At 40.4% G+C, this 19,034-nt stretch overlaps 1 protein-coding gene across 3 annotated transcripts; it reads right to left on the bottom strand.

The window, feature by feature from the left end:
• Window positions 1-5,037: 5,037 nt before the first annotated feature.
• LOC307099971 (UPF0461 protein C5orf24 homolog) lies at window positions 5,038-18,464 on the bottom strand. 3 transcript variants are annotated; one of them, XM_079772184.1, is made up of 4 exons: window positions 18,192-18,464; window positions 10,711-11,140; window positions 8,951-9,024; window positions 5,038-8,103 (listed from the first exon to the last, which is right to left on the bottom strand). In XM_079772184.1, exons 2-3 carry the CDS (start codon window positions 11,135-11,137, stop codon window positions 8,984-8,986), a joined length of 468 nt encoding a protein of 155 aa, XP_079628310.1. In that variant the 5' UTR covers window positions 11,138-11,140; window positions 18,192-18,464; the 3' UTR covers window positions 5,038-8,103; window positions 8,951-8,983. The 3 variants fall into 3 exon arrangements, with proteins under 3 accessions (XP_079628310.1, XP_079628308.1, XP_079628309.1); XM_079772183.1 differs by having other exon boundaries at window positions 5,043-9,024; XM_079772182.1 differs by having other exon boundaries at window positions 5,042-11,140; window positions 18,192-18,463.
• Window positions 18,465-19,034: the final 570 nt, after the last annotated feature.

Raw genomic sequence — 19,034 nt, 5'->3', positions numbered from 1 at the left:
TTTTGTGGTGTAAAAAACGTCCGAACCCGTGGAGAATCTTTCTGTTTATTCGAGCCAAATTGACAATAATTGCTGGGAAGCAAACATCTCAGCAGATTAAGAAAAGGCTCTGGGAATGGCAGACAGCTTATTTTATACATTAAAACAAAAGGAGGAGAGGTAGAGGAGGCTTATATGAAAGGCACTGGTGGTAGATTAGGGAGGCGGGAGAAGCAGAGCTGGGAAACCTCTGAGGCTGGATAAAGAGTAAAAGGGAGAGACAGCACAGAGCGGGTACGTGGAGAACAAGATCACATAAGGGGGTGATGTGGTCTCTGCTCGGTGCCGTGGGTGTGCTCGGGGGGCGTCTTTTTCACTTAGGCCTGGGTCCTGGAGGAGGTGAAGCCACCTGGAGCATAAAGCCAGGGCCTAGAAAGAAGAAAGATGGATGGGAAGGGGGGTGTGCAATGAGGGGCAGGTCTGTGCACTCCCGAGAAAAGTCACAGAGCGGGAAAGCTAGGAATATCCTCCGAGGGGTAGACAGGATGACCCTCCTTGTCAGCAGTTGGAGGGGAGGATCTCCTAAAAAAAAAGAATACAGCAAGTTTTGAGCGGCCACTAGTGCTAAGTCCATGTGGAGAGTGCAGCTTTCAAACTTATTTTAAGAGGGTGAAAAAATAGAAATAGATTTAAAAGATCTTTATATCAAGGCATTGGTAAATATAACAACGTTAAAAGGGACCTGGGCTTTTTGGCCATGTGGTGAATTCCATCTCCAACATTTATAAAAGTATATGGTCGGCCAGGTATGTAACTTTTCTCAAAGTTCACTTTCTTCATCTGTAAAATGAGGATGAAATTAGTTTTGTGGATTAAATTAGATGTAACGTGATGAGCACAGTTCCTGATGCGCAGTAAGCACTTCAAAATGGGAGCCCATGACAGATGGTTAGACCAGAAAGATGCATCATCAATATGACCCCATGGGTGATCATTATATTCTAAATAGGCTGCCATGGTTTTGCTACAAAAAAATTCTCAAGCAGGCCCAGTAGTATCTGAGACAATGGATTGATCACTACAGTCATCATTTGACTACCTCCCTCACCCCCAACAGTGTACATTTAATAACAAACTTTTCCTTCTTTAACTTATGCTCTCCCTGTACCCTCCTCTACACCCAATTTGAAGGTGCATGAAAAGCCAAAAGGACAGAGGATTAAGGGGATTTAGGATTAATGAAAAGGAGGCTGATTTGACTCATCTGGACACTCCAACATGGATGCCCCATAGTTACGACTCTTTCCTTTTTATTATGTCCTTTCCCTACCTGTGTTTGTGCTTTGGCTATTTGTTTGGAGAGACAAACATTTACAGATGTTGGAATTGTTTAATGACTACTCAATAAATGCAGCCAACAGGACAGAATGCACATTTGACTTTCTCACCACCAGGTGGCACATGCACTTATTTTTTATGAGAAAATTGCCTTGAAGCTTGTCATGAAACTGATTTTATTTTCGTGGGATTTTTTTTTGTGGGGGAGGGAGTAGAGTTGACATCATCCTCTTCCTTTGGCTGAAATGAAATCTATGCACCAACACCACAGGACCTGGGATTATTCATACAAGAATCTGATAACTATTGGAATTGTTATGCACAACTACACATCTGCACTGTTTAATTTGTCCCTCTTTTTTTTTTTTAATTCTTCGTCTGAGGATATTTCCTCATTGATTTTTAGAGAGAGTGGGAAAGGGGGGTGGAGAGAGAGAGGCATGGATGTGAGAGAGACACATCCATTGGCAGCTTCCTACACATGCCCTGAACCCATGACCCTTTGGTCTGCGGGCTGACATTCCAACCACTGAGACAAACTGGCCAGGGCATGTTTTGTTTTGTTTTTCCTTTGTTTTGTTTTGTTTTTCCTTTATTAATTAAGGTATTACATATGTGTCCTTATCCCCCCCATTGATCCCCCACACACACACCCCTCTCATGCCCTCACCCCCCTGGTGTCTGTGTTCACTGGTTAGGCTATATGCATGCATACAAGTCCTTTGGTTGATCTCTCCCCCTTACCCCCACACGGCATGTGTTGTTTTAAGTCACTAAGTTTTGGGTGATTTTTTAATAGAATAGATAATTTCATTTTATTTTGTATGAATCTTAAGAGAATATTTCTATTAATTTAATAAATCAGTACTTTGGGCATATATTCACATAGTTTTATTCCAAGCTCCTTTCCCATTCTTATCATTTTAGTGTTATATTTTGATGAACTTCACTTGACCCAATGCACTCATTATTTCATCAATACTGGGTATTCTTTGGAGTTATAACAACAGGAGATTATCCTGAGCTCCTTCAATAATTCAGTATACTACCCCCCGCTCCCCAACTGATTCTTGTATGTGCCCTGACCAGGGATTGAACCTGCAACCTTGGCATATCAGGACGACGCTCTAGCCAACTGAGCTACCTGGCCAGGGCAAGACTTTTTTTATATTATGGTATACAATCAGTAACTCATTTCAAGTGATATCACACTGTTAGTCAATACTTTTGTAATAGCTTGTGTAAATATATTAGATTTAAATAAATTAATTTTATTTAAAAGCTAGTGAGAAGGATCCTATTGGGAGAGGTTTAAGATACAGGAGAAAGGATAATCTCTGAGAAGTGGGGAAAGAGATCCAGAGGGTGGAAAAGCTGAGACAGAGAACTATCTCCTCCATTGGAATAGGAGGAAAGGATGGGTGCAGGTAAGCAATTTTCTCTGTGAAGAAGAAAGGTGGTCTGCTGAGAGCGAGGCTGGGGTAGTACGCAAGTATCTAAGGAAAGTGGAGAGTAGAAATCTGAAATAACCTAAATGAAGAATGGCATGAAAGCGAAGAATACAAAAGAACTTCCTGGTAGTGTTGGGGATCCAGCTGTAGTCACATGACAATTTATAGTGACAAATGGTGCAGGTAAGCATTTTTCTCCAATAGCATTTAGCAGCCCAAGTCAATGGGAGCCAAATTAGCCCAGAGTTAGTATTTTTCTTTTTTTTTCTTTTTTTAAATATATTTTATTGATTTTTTACAGAGAGGAAGATCAAATCCTTCAAGTGTTGGAAGTACCCTTACAGCCAAGCTTTCCAAGTAAGAATACCTGCACCCATTTATATCCTTCTTACCCTGCTCCATCCCCAATCCAGATCATTTCAAGTAACTTGAAGGTTAAAGGAATATCTCCTGCCTGGTGTTCTGCTAATATCAATACCCAAATGCCCAAATCAATGGGCAAACTTTACAAATTAAAAAATTCAGTCTGTTTTCATTTTATTAAGATACTTTGTTAAAAGACCTTTTTGAATAGATAACAAAAACTAAAATTTTCACACTAACATATCCCAAGTGCTGGGTTAAGTATTTTGACTTTATGGGTCATAAAATTCTTATATCCTTGGAATAAATACATTATAATTTTAAAAATGAAATAGTAATTTGCCTAAGGTCCCACATTAATGGCAGTGCTTGAATATGAACCCAAATCCAAACTGTCAGTATGCTAAATTACCCATATGCATTATTCTCATTACAAACTCCATTTCTGAAACTTAGAAAAATTAAGCAACAATTTGAGAAAGGTCATAAGCTAGTGAATGATTGTGCAGGGACTCAAGTCTCGTTCTGTCTCTAAATACAGTGTATTTTGCTACAAACAGAAAAGTAACATAAATATCAAACAAATTGAGATTAACCAAATAGGCCACTGAAATAGGCAGTGAGTGCCTGAAACAATACTTAACCACTACTCAATATCTATTTGAAACCAGGATTCAAACATTTGACAAGGGCTAGATCAACAATTTCTAGCTTCATATAAGCAACTAGAGGCCTGGTGCACCGCTTTGTGCACCAGTGGGGTCCTTCGGCCTGGCCTGCGGGGATCAGGGCGAAACCAGCTCTCTTGACCTCCCCTGAGGGGGTCCCGGATTGGGAGAGTGCAGTTCTCGGGTGATGCATCCCAGAATCAGGCTCCCTCCTCTCTGATTCCAGGTGCATCACCCATGAACTGCAGCTGCCAAGTCACCGCAGCGTGACAACTCCTGCGTTGAGCATCTGCCCCCGGTGGTCAGTGCGTGTCATAGCTACCGGTCGGAGCGTCTGCCCCCTGGTGGTCATTGCACATCATAGCCACTTAGGCTTTTATATACATAGATTGCAACAAAAATAATACTTTACCAAGTGCCATGAAAAAAACAAACCTTTATCCAAATGGGGTGCGATGGCAGGAGTGAAGGAAGAGGAAAAAAGCTCAGAGGGTGCTTTATCAAAGCAGGAAACTGATATGGGTAAGACATATGTGTGCAGGGAAGGACTATAATTTGAAAACAAAAGGTTTATACTCACACTTCCAATGTCTGCTCAGAGGGATACCCTAGAATCAGAAGTTTGTTAGCAACAGATCTCAGACTGAATATCTAGCACTTCAAACTGTACTTTTTTTTCTGTTTTTCTTCCTTATCCCACCTATCTTTATTTAAATATCCTTTGTTTACAAAAAAAATTTTTTTAATCCTCACCCGAAGATGTTTTTTATTGATTTTTTAGAGGGGAAGGGAAAAAGAGAGAGACATCAATGTGAGAGACATCCATCAGTTGCCTCCCTCCTGGATGAGCCCCGTCTGACCCAAACCCGCAAGCTAGGTATGTGTCCTGACCCAGAATGAAACTTTTGGTGTATGGGACAATGCTCCAACCAAGCCACACCAGCCAGGGCAAAAACAAACAAACATTTTTTTAAATATGCCAATATGCCATTGTAGATCCTTTCAGTTTCTGTATTTTGTAAAATAGTAATTTTAGAAAATGGAGGACATTCTTCTAAACCCCAAACACCCTAAAATTCAAGACAGAGCACACTGCTTCCCTAAATTGCTTTGCTATTTAAAACCTTTTTGCAAGTCTGGAACATCTTGTCATACCATCTTGATATACTAGGACAGTGGTCAGCAAACTGCGGCTCGCGAGCCACATGTGGCTCTTTGGCCCCTTGAGTGTGGCTCTTCCACAAAATACCACGGCCTGGGCGAGTCTATTTTGAAGAAATGGTGTTAGAAGAAGTTTAAGTTTAAAAAATTTGGCTCTCAAAAGAAATTTCAATCGTTGTACGGTTGATATTTGGCTCTGTTGACTAATGAGTTTGCCAACCACTGTACTAGGATTATGTCAAAATGAGTAAGGAGCCAAACTGGCTCCTACTAGCTAAAGATGGAACAATTTGAGCATAAAAATGAATAATTTCAATAGCCAGAGATAAATCATCTTAGAATCCATGAGTTAGTTCATACTGATACCAAAAAAAAAAAATCTTAATCATCTTTGGAAGATGATGGAGAACCACTTCGTTCAGAAAACTGGTAGGTGAAAGGAAAGAATCCAGCATTTATGTGCCTGACAAGGATTATTTCAGAGTAACCAAGTATTTGATGAGGGGAAGGTTTTTAGTATAGAAATATTTGACCTAATTGATAAAGAAACAATAGAATTTAAAATTGCCATTTTGCAGCCCCTAATGAAATAAAGAAGCTAGGCCAAGATGATCAAAGACTACAGTGATGGTTAATGTTATGTGTAAATTTAAATGGGCTAAAGGGATGCCCAGATAGCTGGTAAAACATTATTGCTGGGTATGTCTGTAAAGATGTCTCAAAATCCAACACCCATTCATGATTTTAAAAAAACACAATTTTTTAGAGAGAGTGGAAGGGGACGGTGGTGGGGGGTGAGAGAGAGAAACATGTGATAATAAGAATAGAGTTTGAGATATGAGAGATACATCAATTGGTTGCCTCCCACTGGGGGATTGAACCTGCAACCTAAGCAATGCCCTGGATCAGGAACCAAACCCGAGACCTTTGGATGCGTGGGCTGATCTAACCACTGTTTCTTTATGTGACAGGAAGCACAACAGCCACATAAGTAGCTCCCAACATGATCTAAAAGCCAGCATTATCACAATTTATGACTGAACTCTGACCTGATCCTTCTGAGCTGATAGAGAATAAGCACAGTAATCCATTTTTCTTGTGAATTTCATCTAAAAACTAGCCTAAAGTTTAGGACTAGGCAGATGGGCTATAGTTTCACCGGCTCTGTGCTAAAATTAATTAGCTAATTTGGGAGATAAAGTATCTTAAAATGTCAATTCTGAATGAATAAAAATTGGCATTATATTGTTTAATTCTACATATTAAGGCATTTGTTTTCCACTATGGGTTCCTTGAGGGTAGAGACTGTCTTCTTCATAATGTGAATGCCACACTGTAGAATATGTGCTCAACAGTTACTAAAGTTTGCTGAATTTATTAGACTAGTTGAAAGCTTGGGAAAATAACTAATAAAAGTGGTTTTTTACTTAAATGGTAAGTTCTCTACATTTAAGATTAAGTCCAACACCTGTTAGAAGGGCTACTATCAAAAAGACAAGAAATAACAAAGAAAAAAAGATCCATTTATAAGTTAAATTTTACATTACAAATACATAAATATTACTGTTTTGAGAAAAACCAAAGTGTAGAGGAGATTTCAGGAAGCACAATCCAATTAAGTACAACATCCATGGTCATAAAAGAACGGTATCATTTATCATTTCCCTACTTACAGAAATAGAGTAGTAAACATAGTTGGTTTTAAAGTAATGACTTTATTAATAAATATACATCCATATGATGATGTAGATACAAATCATGAACACTACTCCATTCCCATACACACAATTGCACATGAGTAGCTCAAGTTCATGGACATAAAAACATACACAGTATCTATTCAGACTTTTTACAGCAGAGGACAGCGTGCTTATATCAGTTAATTGGTAATTATTTTCTCTGTAATTATCTGTGGAAAAAGGAAACTGTGAAGCTTAAAGAATCAAAGTGGTCTGATTACTATAAATCACACACTTGATTTACTATAGCATGAAATTTTCCAAAAATTAAATACATTATATGTGAGAGCACATATTTATCTACTTGGGGGTGATGGAGGAAAAGCAAAGATTTAGATACATCCTAGAGTTTAAGGATATAGTTAAGCTATAATAAAAACAGAAACCTAAAGCATCAAAATATTTTATGTCCAAGGAAAACATGTTTTCAACAACTGCTGTGAGTTCTTCTATTTTACCATAAAGGGATCATAAAATGTTACTGCATATAGAGACAATGACTGACAGAGTAGCAGTTACAGTCAACATCCCCTGAATTGTTCTTTTAAAGCTTCTTAAAATATAAAAGAGAAGGTTAGGTTTTTTTTCTCTTTAACTCATACACTGATTTTCCTTACACTGGATGGATTACCTTTAACCTAATAAATGGTTTCAGATAATTTTTTTCCTCCTTAACTCAAACTCTATTCTTACTTCATGAAAATATACATGTAAATTCACACAAAAATCAGTTTGGAATGAATATTACTTTTATTACTTTAACATGTTTCTTTTAAAAAGTAAATAAAAATAAAGAATTTTTTAGTCTGATTGAAACACTGATTTTAAAAATGTCCCCAAATATTAAAAATTAAGAAGATACTTTTCTTCCAACACAACGTGCCAGTATTTTTTAATATCCAGTGCAAAACTCCAAAGATAGTATCAAAATCATCCCCTACTAAAGATTAATTATGCAAGGTTATATTTGTCAAAAAATGAAAATTTCATCTGCATTAGCTCATTGGTTAATGTAAGAATAATAAATAAGGCATGTTAAAATATTTTTTAAAGAAAAAAGTAAAGCAAACTTACTTGAACAGCAGATCATTTTCTGACCAACAGTTTTAATATAGAATAGTGAAACCTATTTTGTGAAGAGAATTACACATTATAAAATTAGCAATTTACCTTTAAAGGAACAAAGGAACAATCATAACAGTGGGACGAAAAGGCCAGTTTTCCCCAACTGATTAAAGTATAGGCATTTTAACATGCTATTTCAGTGTTTATCATGACAAGAGACAGTGTTACAAAAGATGCACAATGTAGTTTTTAGAGTATAGATAAGTAAAAATATTTTCTAGTTTAAGACTTCATGTTATCACTTAGATGTGTCTTTCTCTTCAGCATGGCATCAATAAACTGTTCACAAGGAGAAAAGGAAGTATAATCAATAGATGCTCACCAGCACACAGATCTAATACTCCAAGTAACTGCTCACATGAACAGAAAATTCAGCTTTCTAAATGATGTTATCCATTCACAACTGTAGCCATTTGCCCCCCTTTTTTACCTGGGACATAGCTCCTGATACTAATAAACACTGTTATGCACATACTTCCTTTAGTTGATTTCACCATTTCATTAAAATGTATAAAAAAATTCAGTATACAATAATACACCTGCTTTACCTTCTGACACACAGCACAGCACCACTGAGTAGATGTGCTGGAGGATGGGGAAAATAGGAGGGAATGAATGTTGGAAAGGGCAAAGAGAAAGGGAAGGTTATGTATAACAAAATCAGGAATCAAAATAAACTGAAAGGGCAATGTCAAATGGACATATAAAAACACATCATGCAATCAAATCCTTGACAGTGGTATATATTATTCTACAGTAGAATATTTAATTAAACAACTGTTTTTAGGAACTCAAAACAGGATTTGTAAGCATCCAACTTCTGAACATCAATCTGAGAAATAGCTAAATGACAGATACATAATAAAAGTGGATAAATATATGAATAAAGATGTATGCATTTGTGTGTGTCAAAAGTTATACTGTTCTGAGTAAATTATTAAAATTTTATATTTTAGGCTTCTGCAGGAAGAAACTCTTATAGCAATTTAGCTGCCAGAATGTTGCAACTGATTATGTAATCATCCAACATTGTTCGCTATGGTTTGTGCAAAGCTAAAATTGTTGAGGTCACTGTCTTAGATGCCAGTGCACACACAGTCCCCACATACAATGCAACACCTCTTACTGTAAAGAGCAGCATAAACTCCAGCTCATTGTGTCAGGCATCACTGGAACACCTGAAGGCTTGCTGCTTTTTTCCTGATAAAAAAGGTACGAAACATGACATCCATTTGCAATCAGAGTTTGTATTAACTGAGAGCAAGCCCAAACAACACAATATGTGCCTTTTTAAACTTTTAATCACTTTAAAAAGTTTTTGGGTCCTGCAAATCTATATTATAATCTCAAAGGCATTTTAAATCACAAATACATACATTGTAACTTTAAAGTTCAGTGGAAATTTTTTTCAAATCCAAAGTTTATAATAGTTTATTCAGACCAAACTCAGGATAAATAAAATGTATATCAACAAAAAATATTACTTTCAGAAAGGAGTCAAGAAGATTTCCTTCTGTCCCTACTATACCCAATACATTTTTTTCTTTTCCATCTACCTTACTTCTAAAGCAAACACTGCTGGAAAAATTTTGAGTGTGGTCTCACTGGAGCCACAATTAGGTGTTTAATTATACTAACTCACATATTTTTTACATGTTCCATGCACAGATGGATTCCTATATATTTCTTAATATTTGTATTCTGACAGAAAACTGCATTTTGTTTATTGCAGTTTTACAGTCTACCATTCAGTTTGTGTCCTTTGGTAGATATAAACCTGAATCCACAGTAAGTGCTAATGCAACGGACAATTTCTCAGAAAAAAAAACAACACTAAAAAACATTCTGAATAAATGAACAATAATAAATGTTTTATGCATAATGCTTTACAACTAAGTCTATGAAAGGCAAAATGTAGTGAATACAGTTCCATGCAAACCTTAAGAATGTTTCTTTTTCTATTATATTACATATGCTATTCTCAGAATGCACTGTATTTCACCAAAAATGTAATGTGCAGTTTTTATTAAAAAGTTTGAATTGTTTGTAGTGTTTGGTATATATGCTCTTAGGCAATTAAAAAAGACACAACCTATCATTGCTGAAAGGCAAACATTAAATAATTCCTTTAGGAACAAATGGTTAAATCAGTTAATGCCATTTAGATCAATAAATAAGTTGCCTAAACCTAGAACATTAAAAATAAAATTTTTAACATCTGAAGTCTATGTAAATGCCAAAGCATACAAATATCTGTGTCCTGGCCCATGAAAATAAAAGTTACAAAAACTAACAGACATACTTCAAATAATGGTGAATCATTAGTTTGCTTTGTTCCATCAGTTAAAAATACCTTAGATATTATCTTTCTTACATTGTAGACTTACTTCACAAACTAATGGGTATAATGGATTCTGTTGTTTTAGTACATAAAGCTTCTATTTAGAATGGCCAAAAGTAGTAATGAAATATGAGACACAATCATAACTCTAAAGGAAAAGCAAAAATGATTTCGTTAGATGTTATACTTGAACTTATGTACAAATTCAATGCCACTGCTTGTGCCCTGAGTGCATCTGTCAGCATATGGCAGTTTCTGAGCAAAAGCAGGAAAAACAAACAAAAAAACAGGAAAACAAATGTGGAAAGCCCAGGTCATAAAATCACGTATGTCAAAATAAAACCAAGAAGCTTTGGGATTATTCACCATCTTCCTTCCAAACCTGGCCCTCCTTTCCTGCCTCCTTCACTCACTGGGCGGCTTGACTTCACTGCTGGTTTCCTCTACCCCATGAACTGCTCTGCTGTGCATCATGGGGTAAGGAAAAGCAGCAGTGCCACAGCCATAACCAAGATCGGCAAGACGGGATAGAGCTTTAATGCTACCTGGAGGTCTCCCTGGGCTGACTTTGTATCCCGCAGCTTTGGTTGTACCCAAAGGTCTGCCTGGACTTGTCTTAAATCCAGCCGCTTTGGTGGTTCCCAAGGGTCTGCCTGTGCTGGTCCGGTATCCTGCTGATTTGGTGGTTCCAGAAGGCCGGCCGCGCTTACCAGATCGATTGAGATTTTTCTTTTTCTTTAGTTCATCTTTTATCTCTATGCTTCTGCCACTTGTAGTCTGCAAGTGCGTTTCATTCAATGGGTCTTGCCTCTGACAAGCCATTGGTTTGTGGCTGACTGTGTGGCTATATTTGCTTTGCTGGGAGGAATATATGTCAAACTGATCAGCAGCTCTCATGGCATCTTCATTAAGGCAGGAAGGCTTGCCAGGCCCACAGAAAGCCGGATTAGTGCTGGCAACAGGATGCATCATTTTCTACCAAAAATAAAAAAAACAACAAATATGCATAAATATACATATACAAATATATATTTGTATGACAGCATTCAGTGGGAAAATAGTCTGTCTTTCAACAACGATGCAGGAAACCTAAAATTAGGCTAACAGGCAGGACTCCAGACCACTTATAAACAAACACACATCAGCAGATTCAAAGATACTTGTTTTTCTCAATTTAATCACGGGTAGGAACAAATGCCACACAAACTAAACTATAATACTGATTTAATAGGTTAATGTTCTCTGCTTAGGAACTAAAAAAGTGTACAGGTAGAAAATAAATCTGTTATGTTCTGTAGGAATATATTTTATATCCTATAGGAATATATTCTATATACCTATATAAGTTATATTCTCTTTTCTTGTAGATCATTAAACCCAAAAAAGATAACAGTAAAGACAAGAACTCTTATTAACATGATTTTTTTCCCCTTCAGTTTGCCTAACATTCATAGAATGTTTCCCTCTGGCCTTTTATTATACTTCTCACATGTATACTTCTGATCTGGCCACAGTTTCCAGATCACAATTTATTATTTATACACAATCCTGAGTGTATATTATACTTTACAAAAGGTGGAATGTGCCAAACAATGAATGCAATCTCCTGACCAAACATATTGACTCCCTTCAAATGACTATTCAAACAGGAGGCAGTACCAATATAGAGAGTAAACAAACGTTTCCATTAGCTGAAATGAGTGAACATTTATACCAACAACTGAGACTTATATTACCATATGGGTAACAACCATAATAAAATGGTAGGGTTATCAAGACAAAAAGTTGAACGTACAACACTGCTTTCTCTCTTGATCATAAATATGGCATGGATCTTTTTCCCTTACAAGAGCCCTATGACTTAGTAACAAACAGACCAAAGTCTCTGTTTTGGCTGTGAGGACATCCCTGTGATGTTTTTCTCTTTGTAAAGGCTGTGTTAAACCATCACCATAACAAGCCAGCCCTTATTGTTTAGACACACAGAAAATGAGAGTTTATATAAAAAAGATAAATACCTATATGGTTTCCAATTCAGATTTAGAAAAAGAGTCTCAAATGTATCTGAAGGCCTAGCCTCAAGTTGTTAAGATTCTTTCCTATACCCTTTGTACGTGCAATACTGCACCAAAACTTCACAAAAATAGTTACTCCCAGAGGCTCTAAGAACAGATAATTAATGTAAGTCAAAACCACTGTAAATTTACTTCATTTTATAAAGGAAATGGGAATCAAGTCACAGAATTGAATTCTGTTATATTACTAAATATTTGCTGAAACTCAACAGATACAGAGCTGTTGGCCAGTTGGCTTAAAGTCTTAACTATGAAGGAAAAACATCAACAATGAGAAGCTATTTGTTTATGGCAGAAGTCTTACAGACTTGAGAACATAAAACAAGACTGACCTAACTGAACACAAATATTAAAAAGAGTAATTATTCACTCATTCCCCAAGGATATAATGAGAACTAGGTTATTAATTCTCACTAGCTCAAATTCTAATTTCAGATGATAAGAAAAGATCATCAAGATATGTTCAAAATGTATTAATATTCGCTGAAAGTTAACAGTTTTTGAGCATTTTCTATGTGTCAGGTAATAAGCTTGATACTGTGAAGGTTATCTGATTTAATCATTACCACAACTCTATGAGGAACATACTATTATTAATTCTGTTTTACAGAAACTGAGGCAGACTTTAGCAACACATTAGGAAATGGTAAAGCCAAAGAAATTCAGATAACCTGCCTTCAGAACCAACAATATAATCTTCTATATATATAAAAGCCTAAGCGACTGAACCGAATGGCCTAATCGGTCGACCGGTCGCTATGACACACACTGACCACCAGGGGCAGATGCTCAATGCAGGAGTTGCCCCCTGGTGGTCAGTGCACTCCCACAGAGGGAGCACCGCTCAGCCAACCAACAGGCGCCAGATGCCGGGCTCACAGCTGGCAAGTACAGCTGCTGCTGTGCAAGCCTCTCCCGCGTCCACGGCAGCGCTACCGAGCCGAGGCGGCAGCAGTGCAGCCGGGCTGGGATGAGCGGGAGCGGCGTGGTGCCTGGCCCAGGCTCAGGCTCCTCCCAGGCCGCCTGCCACTTTGCGCACTACTACACCCCTCGGGGGATGTCGGACTGCCAGTTTAGGCCCAATCCCTGGGGATCAGGCCAAAACTGGCAGTCCGACATCCCCCAAGGGGTCCCAGATTTCAAGAGGGTACAGGCCAGGCTGAGGGACCCCACCAGAGCACGAATCTGTGCACCGGGCCTCTAGTATAGTATAAAACTATACCAGGGTTTCTCAATAGTAGGACTATTATTTGGGTCAGGTAATGCTTTGTTGTGAAGGGTTGTCCTGCACATTTTAAGATGCTTAATAGCATCCCTGGCTTCTACTTAGAAATGTTAATAGCTACACCCTCCTCTTCCCCTTCCCAATTTCTGACAACCAAAAATTTCCCCAGACAGTGCCTGGGGGACAAAATCCACCCCCTACAATGAGAATCACTCAGCTATACTAAAATGACAATGCAGGACTTAATTTAATTTAAAATATTTCTATTTTAAGTTTTTATTTACCTCTTTAGCCCCTACCTCTTCAAACCTTTACAAAACCTTTCTGTTGATAACATCTATAAAGTGAAATAAATTTGTTTTCTAAATTGAAGAAAAGCCAATATTGGGATTTGTGAAGGGACCAACCACATTCCTCTCTCCATCAAGTTATAAACTAATTGGGAAATATACACAGGCATTAGATAGGAATCAAAACGCTAGTTTATTTCCAATAAAGTTAGAGTAGAGACCAATTGCAAATACAAAGAGAAACATACTCAGACTTTTAAGCAGAAGATCTCTATATATAAAAAGCCAGCAACCGTAACGCTGTAACGACCAGTCGCTATGACGCCCACTGTGGCTAGCGAACTGGCCCAATCAGGTACATATGTCTCCTTTTTTCCCCATTGACTCAAGAGCTCTCTATGTGGTTCCCTGAAGCTGATCCCTGGCCAGCATTGCAGCCTTACTTATTCCTCTGCTCAAACTGCTCTTTTACCATTCTTCCCAGTTACTATTCTCAAAATTATCCTTTAATAAGTACTGCCCACTACTGGACTCTCCCATCCCGATCAAAGGCAGAGCCTGCTGGTCAAATGCCCTACTGCCTTCCCCCCCCCCCCCCCCGCCTGCCAGCCCCACCCCACGATCAGCCCACCCCACCATGATAGGCCCGCAGCCCCTCCCCTCTGGCTGGCCACGCTCCCAATTGGCCCCCCAATCCCAATCAGGGGCGGGGTCCGCCAGCCAATCGCCCATGGCCCCTCCCCCCAGCCAGCCAATCTCCCGTGCATGAATTCGTGCACTGGGCCTCTAGTTGTAAGATAAAAAGTGACCCCTTTTACAATTTTATGATTCAGAAATCACCTTTCTGGAAAGCTCGAATAAAAAGAGGTAGAAAGGTCCAAATTCTCTTCCACAGGAGGGAAAGCACAGCCAGTAAAAGAAAACTTTTCCCCTACAATCTGTTTCATTGCTTTCAGTTGCTACCATTAACTTACCAATACCTTCCCTCTGGCCCTTACTTCCTTTAACTTCATTTTCTCTTAATGTATCAGAACATTTGCCATCTATTAGCACTCAGGATATATAGAATCTCAGCTTACATTATGTTAGGCTTTTATTTTATTTGGAAAAAAAAATTTTTTTAAGAGAGAAAGGGAAAGGGAGCAAGCGACACATCTATGTGAGCTCACAATAATCGGCTGCCTCCTGCACATCCACTATTTGGGACAAGCCCGAAACCTGGGCATGTGCTCTGACCGGGAATCAGAATCCAAACCCAGACGGGATGACACCTAACCAACAGAGCCACACCGGCCAGGGCTGAAAATATTTATGAGTCTATCTGAGCCAAACTGATGACATATGCTGGGAAACAAGATCTCAAATGCTCCCACATTACCTTACGCTTTTAGAGGCAAGATGCTGTTAGACATCCTTTACTCAGATAACAACCAACATTGGAAAAAAAAAAAAATACACGTTAAAAAAGTAGTTCTTCAATTAAAAACATTTTTAAAGCACCCTTCTTCAACTCCTTTCATCTTTTCCAGAAATGTAAGCATTTGGTTTGTATAATGTTAATTCTGACAAAGCTCACATTTATTGAGGACCAACTCCATGCAAAACACTATTCTCAGCACTAAAACACAATAGACAGGAGTAAAGCTGTTTATTCCAATGAAAAGACAATGACACACTGGCTTAAAGAACATTTCTAAAGGGCAGTCTTTCTATATGAAGTAAATTTACAGTGGTTTTCCTTCCCTGTACTTCCAAAAAATCAGTACAGTATTCTGCTTACTCCATAACTGAGTAATAAGCTGGGCAAGAAATTTATTACAGTTACCCATATAAATAGGAAACAATCATTTTCTACTTTCAGATTCAACCTGTTAAGATAGGAATCAGCACCATTAGATCTTTGTGTGCATAAACTATTTATATATAAATGTATGTATATATATGTATGCAGTATTTGTATATGCAAGCATCAATCCTACAGTTAATAATCCTTCCCTACTCCCAATTCAGGGCTTACCAGCTAACTGTTCTTTCTCAAAAGACTCTTACCATACAATAATAATAGAGAGCTCATAGAAAGTAGACAGAACACATTTCTTTTTATTTTTAAATATATTTTTATTGACTTCAGAGAGGAAGGGAGAGGGAGAGAGAGAAACATCAATGATGAGAGAGAATCATTGATTGGCTGCCTCCTACACACCCCCTACTGGGGATGGGGCCCACAACCCGGACATGTGCCCTTGACCGGAATCGAACCTGGGATCCTTCAGTCTGCAGGCCGACACTCTATCCACTGAGCCAAACTGGCAAGGGCCAGAACACATTTCTTAAGTCAGAATGAACTCTGTTTCTGGAAAGTTTGGACTTGAAAGTCAAGCGTTACAGAACAGACCGTGTGGACTACCAAAGGGTATTTTTAAAATGGCTCACTGGCCCCAGCAGTTTGGCTCAGTGGATAGAGCGCTGGCCCTCGGACTGTAGAGTCCCCGGTCTGATTATCTCAGTTGCAGGCTCTGCCCAATCAGGAGCGGTGCAGGAGACTACGAATTGATGTCTGACTGTCTGTCTGCCTGTCTCTCTCACTCTCTCTCTCCCCCTCCCTTCCACTCTCACTAAAAATCAATGGAAAAATATCCTGGGTGAGGATTTAAATATAATAAAATAAAAAAGTTCACTGAATATATTTAACTATGACTAAATTATAATTTTTAAAGCATAAATTAGCCCTCCTGAAGTTGTTTAACTGTGTGTTTAACCCCAAAAGTCTTTTGGTGAGCTGTTCTATCTTATCCTATATAATAAAAGCCTAATATGCAAATTGTCCCCTCTACCGCTCGCTATGACATGCACTGACCACGGGGGGGGGGGGGGGGGGGTGGGGGGGGGAAGGGCACACGGCGGAACATGGCAGGTGTCCGCGCTGGCGCTGGCAGTGGGCGACAGGGGAGGTGCTAATGGGCCCCGACGAGAGCGGGACCACAACGGGATGATGGAGCAGGTGAGCAGGCAGCACCAGGCCAAGGCAGGTGCGAGCAGACTCCAGATGCCGCCCAGCTCCCAGGTATTGAGGGAGCCTGGCCGATGACTCAGGCGGAGGGGGGGTGGGTGGAGGCCTGGGGGCCCAGGTACTGCCCAGGGCCCAGAGGTCAGCTGGGACCTGCCCTTCCACACCGGACACTCCCACGTCGATCACCAGCCAGGCCTAGGGACCACACCAATACACGAACTTCGTGCACCCGGGCCTCTAGTATAAAATAATTCCTTACCCTTCTCTTGAATGTGTTGGTCATTACTGCCAACATATAGAATTATGTTTTTAGCCCTAACCGGTTTGGCTCAGTGGATAGAGCGTCAGCCTCTGGACTCAAGGGTCCCAGGTTCGATTCCGGTCAAGGGCGTGTACCTTGGTTGCAGGCACATCCCCAATAGGGGGTGTGCAGGAGGCAGCTGATTGATGTTTCTCTCTCATCGATGTTTCTAACTCTCTATCCTTCTCCCTTCCTCTCTGTAAAAAATCAATAAAATACATTTTTTTAAAAGAATTATGTTTTTAGTAACTTTCAAAACATTCATGAAGCTTTCTACACTAGGGAGAAAATCTTCCTTTCAAGAATTCCAAGTTCTGCTCTCTTCCAAAGATTTAACATAACATGATTATCAGAGATTTATTTCAGGTCATTTGGCTTCAAACAATTACATAGAATCATATACGGTTTTATAATTCTAAATGAAAATCAACTTGTGACTCACCCACCTCAATCACCCAGAAAGTCTATTCAGCAAAGACCAAACAGATGCCAAGAGCTACGCATGCAGCCCCCCCAAGGAAAGTTTTGACACCAGGACAGAACATAAATAACGGCCTCCTTTGTCTTCTTCCTACTCCTTAATTGCGCCCCAGAAACCTTAGCGGACATGAGGCGTTCAGAAATGGAGCACCTGTTGTGCCCGAAAGCGATTATTAATGGACTAGCAATAACAACTTTGCAGACCATACACGCCCAACACGAGAGAGAGAGGGGTGTGTACCCTCCATAATCAAAACCCCTCGCCCACTGTCCGTGCACCCGGAGTTCTGCAAGCTGTACAAGCCCACAGGCCACCCCAGTCAGATGTCCCTGTCGAAGCCAGCAGGCTTTAATTAAGGGGGCGGGAGGGCTGCTGATTTTGACCTCTTAGAGAAAAGAAAGGATGAACCCTCCCGCCCGCCGCAAGAGGAAGTTCCCCCCAATAATGGCTCCAAGCCGAGGCTACGTCCAGGGCCCTCCTTTCGCTCCGGGCTAGGCCAGAGCCCCTCCTTGGGCGCGGGTCCCAGACCTCTCCTCACCAGGCTGCAGGGCCCCGTTCTCGCCGCCTCCCCGCCTCCTCCACATTCGTCCTCCGCCCCGACTCTACCCCACGCCGAGCTGAGTACTCCCCGCGGGTCCACCTACCTCAGCCGCTAGTAGCCCAGCCCCTCAGTGCGCCCAGGGGCTGCCCATCGGCTGGGAACCTCACACTGGCGACGCTCCCTTCCCAGCCCGCCGCCTCTGCACTGCGCGCGGAGCCCAAGACAGAGGGGCAGGCAGCTGGAGCGGCGACGGCGAGGTGGCGACTCCCGGCTCCAGCCCTGGCCACAGCTCAGGGTCCTGCCCGGGACGCAGGAGGAAGAGGCCGATACAGCCCCGGACTGCGAGGGGGTGGGGGTGGAGCGCGCGAGAGTTCGCAAGGACCGCGCACGCGCACGCACATCGCGAGATCCAATCTCCCGCCGACGACCAGCACGCAAGCTCCGGGAAGGTAACGGGGGGGGGCGGGGGGAAAGCCGGGATGCGCATGCGCGTCGTGGGGAGCTTCTCTGGGTCCAGTGCAGACTGTGGGCTGCAGCTGGGCTGCAGGAACCCGCCACAAAAGGAAGTAACTTCCTTACGTGGGTTGGTTTTCACCCAAGTTCTGTGATGCTGGAACTATACTACTGACGTCATTTCTCAGGTTATAGGATTAATGGGGTTAGGATTTGAACCCAGCAGTCATGTTCGAGGAACTGTGCTTTTAAGTGCTGTTCGCACAAAAATTAGTCTTACTGAGCTAGGTGCTGCTACAAGCATATTAAAAGGACTCAGCCTCTGCCCCTTCGTTGTTTATGGATAGGTAGAGTGAGACCTCCACCTCCAAACAAAATGGAAGTATTCAAGTAATAAGTGGTGCTTGGACCCTCAGGTCTAGGATTATGCGGTAATGAAAAGCCTCATTTTGTGGAACACACTATAATTTAAAGTTTTTACATCCATGACCTC

The sequence above is a fragment of the Cnephaeus nilssonii genome (genome assembly GCF_951640355.1).
Source record: "Cnephaeus nilssonii genome assembly, chromosome: 5".
In the NCBI taxonomy this organism is placed as follows: domain Eukaryota; kingdom Metazoa; phylum Chordata; class Mammalia; order Chiroptera; family Vespertilionidae; genus Cnephaeus; species Cnephaeus nilssonii.
Note: the sequence above shows the minus strand (reverse complement) of the source record. Positions and strands in the feature narration are given on the sequence as shown.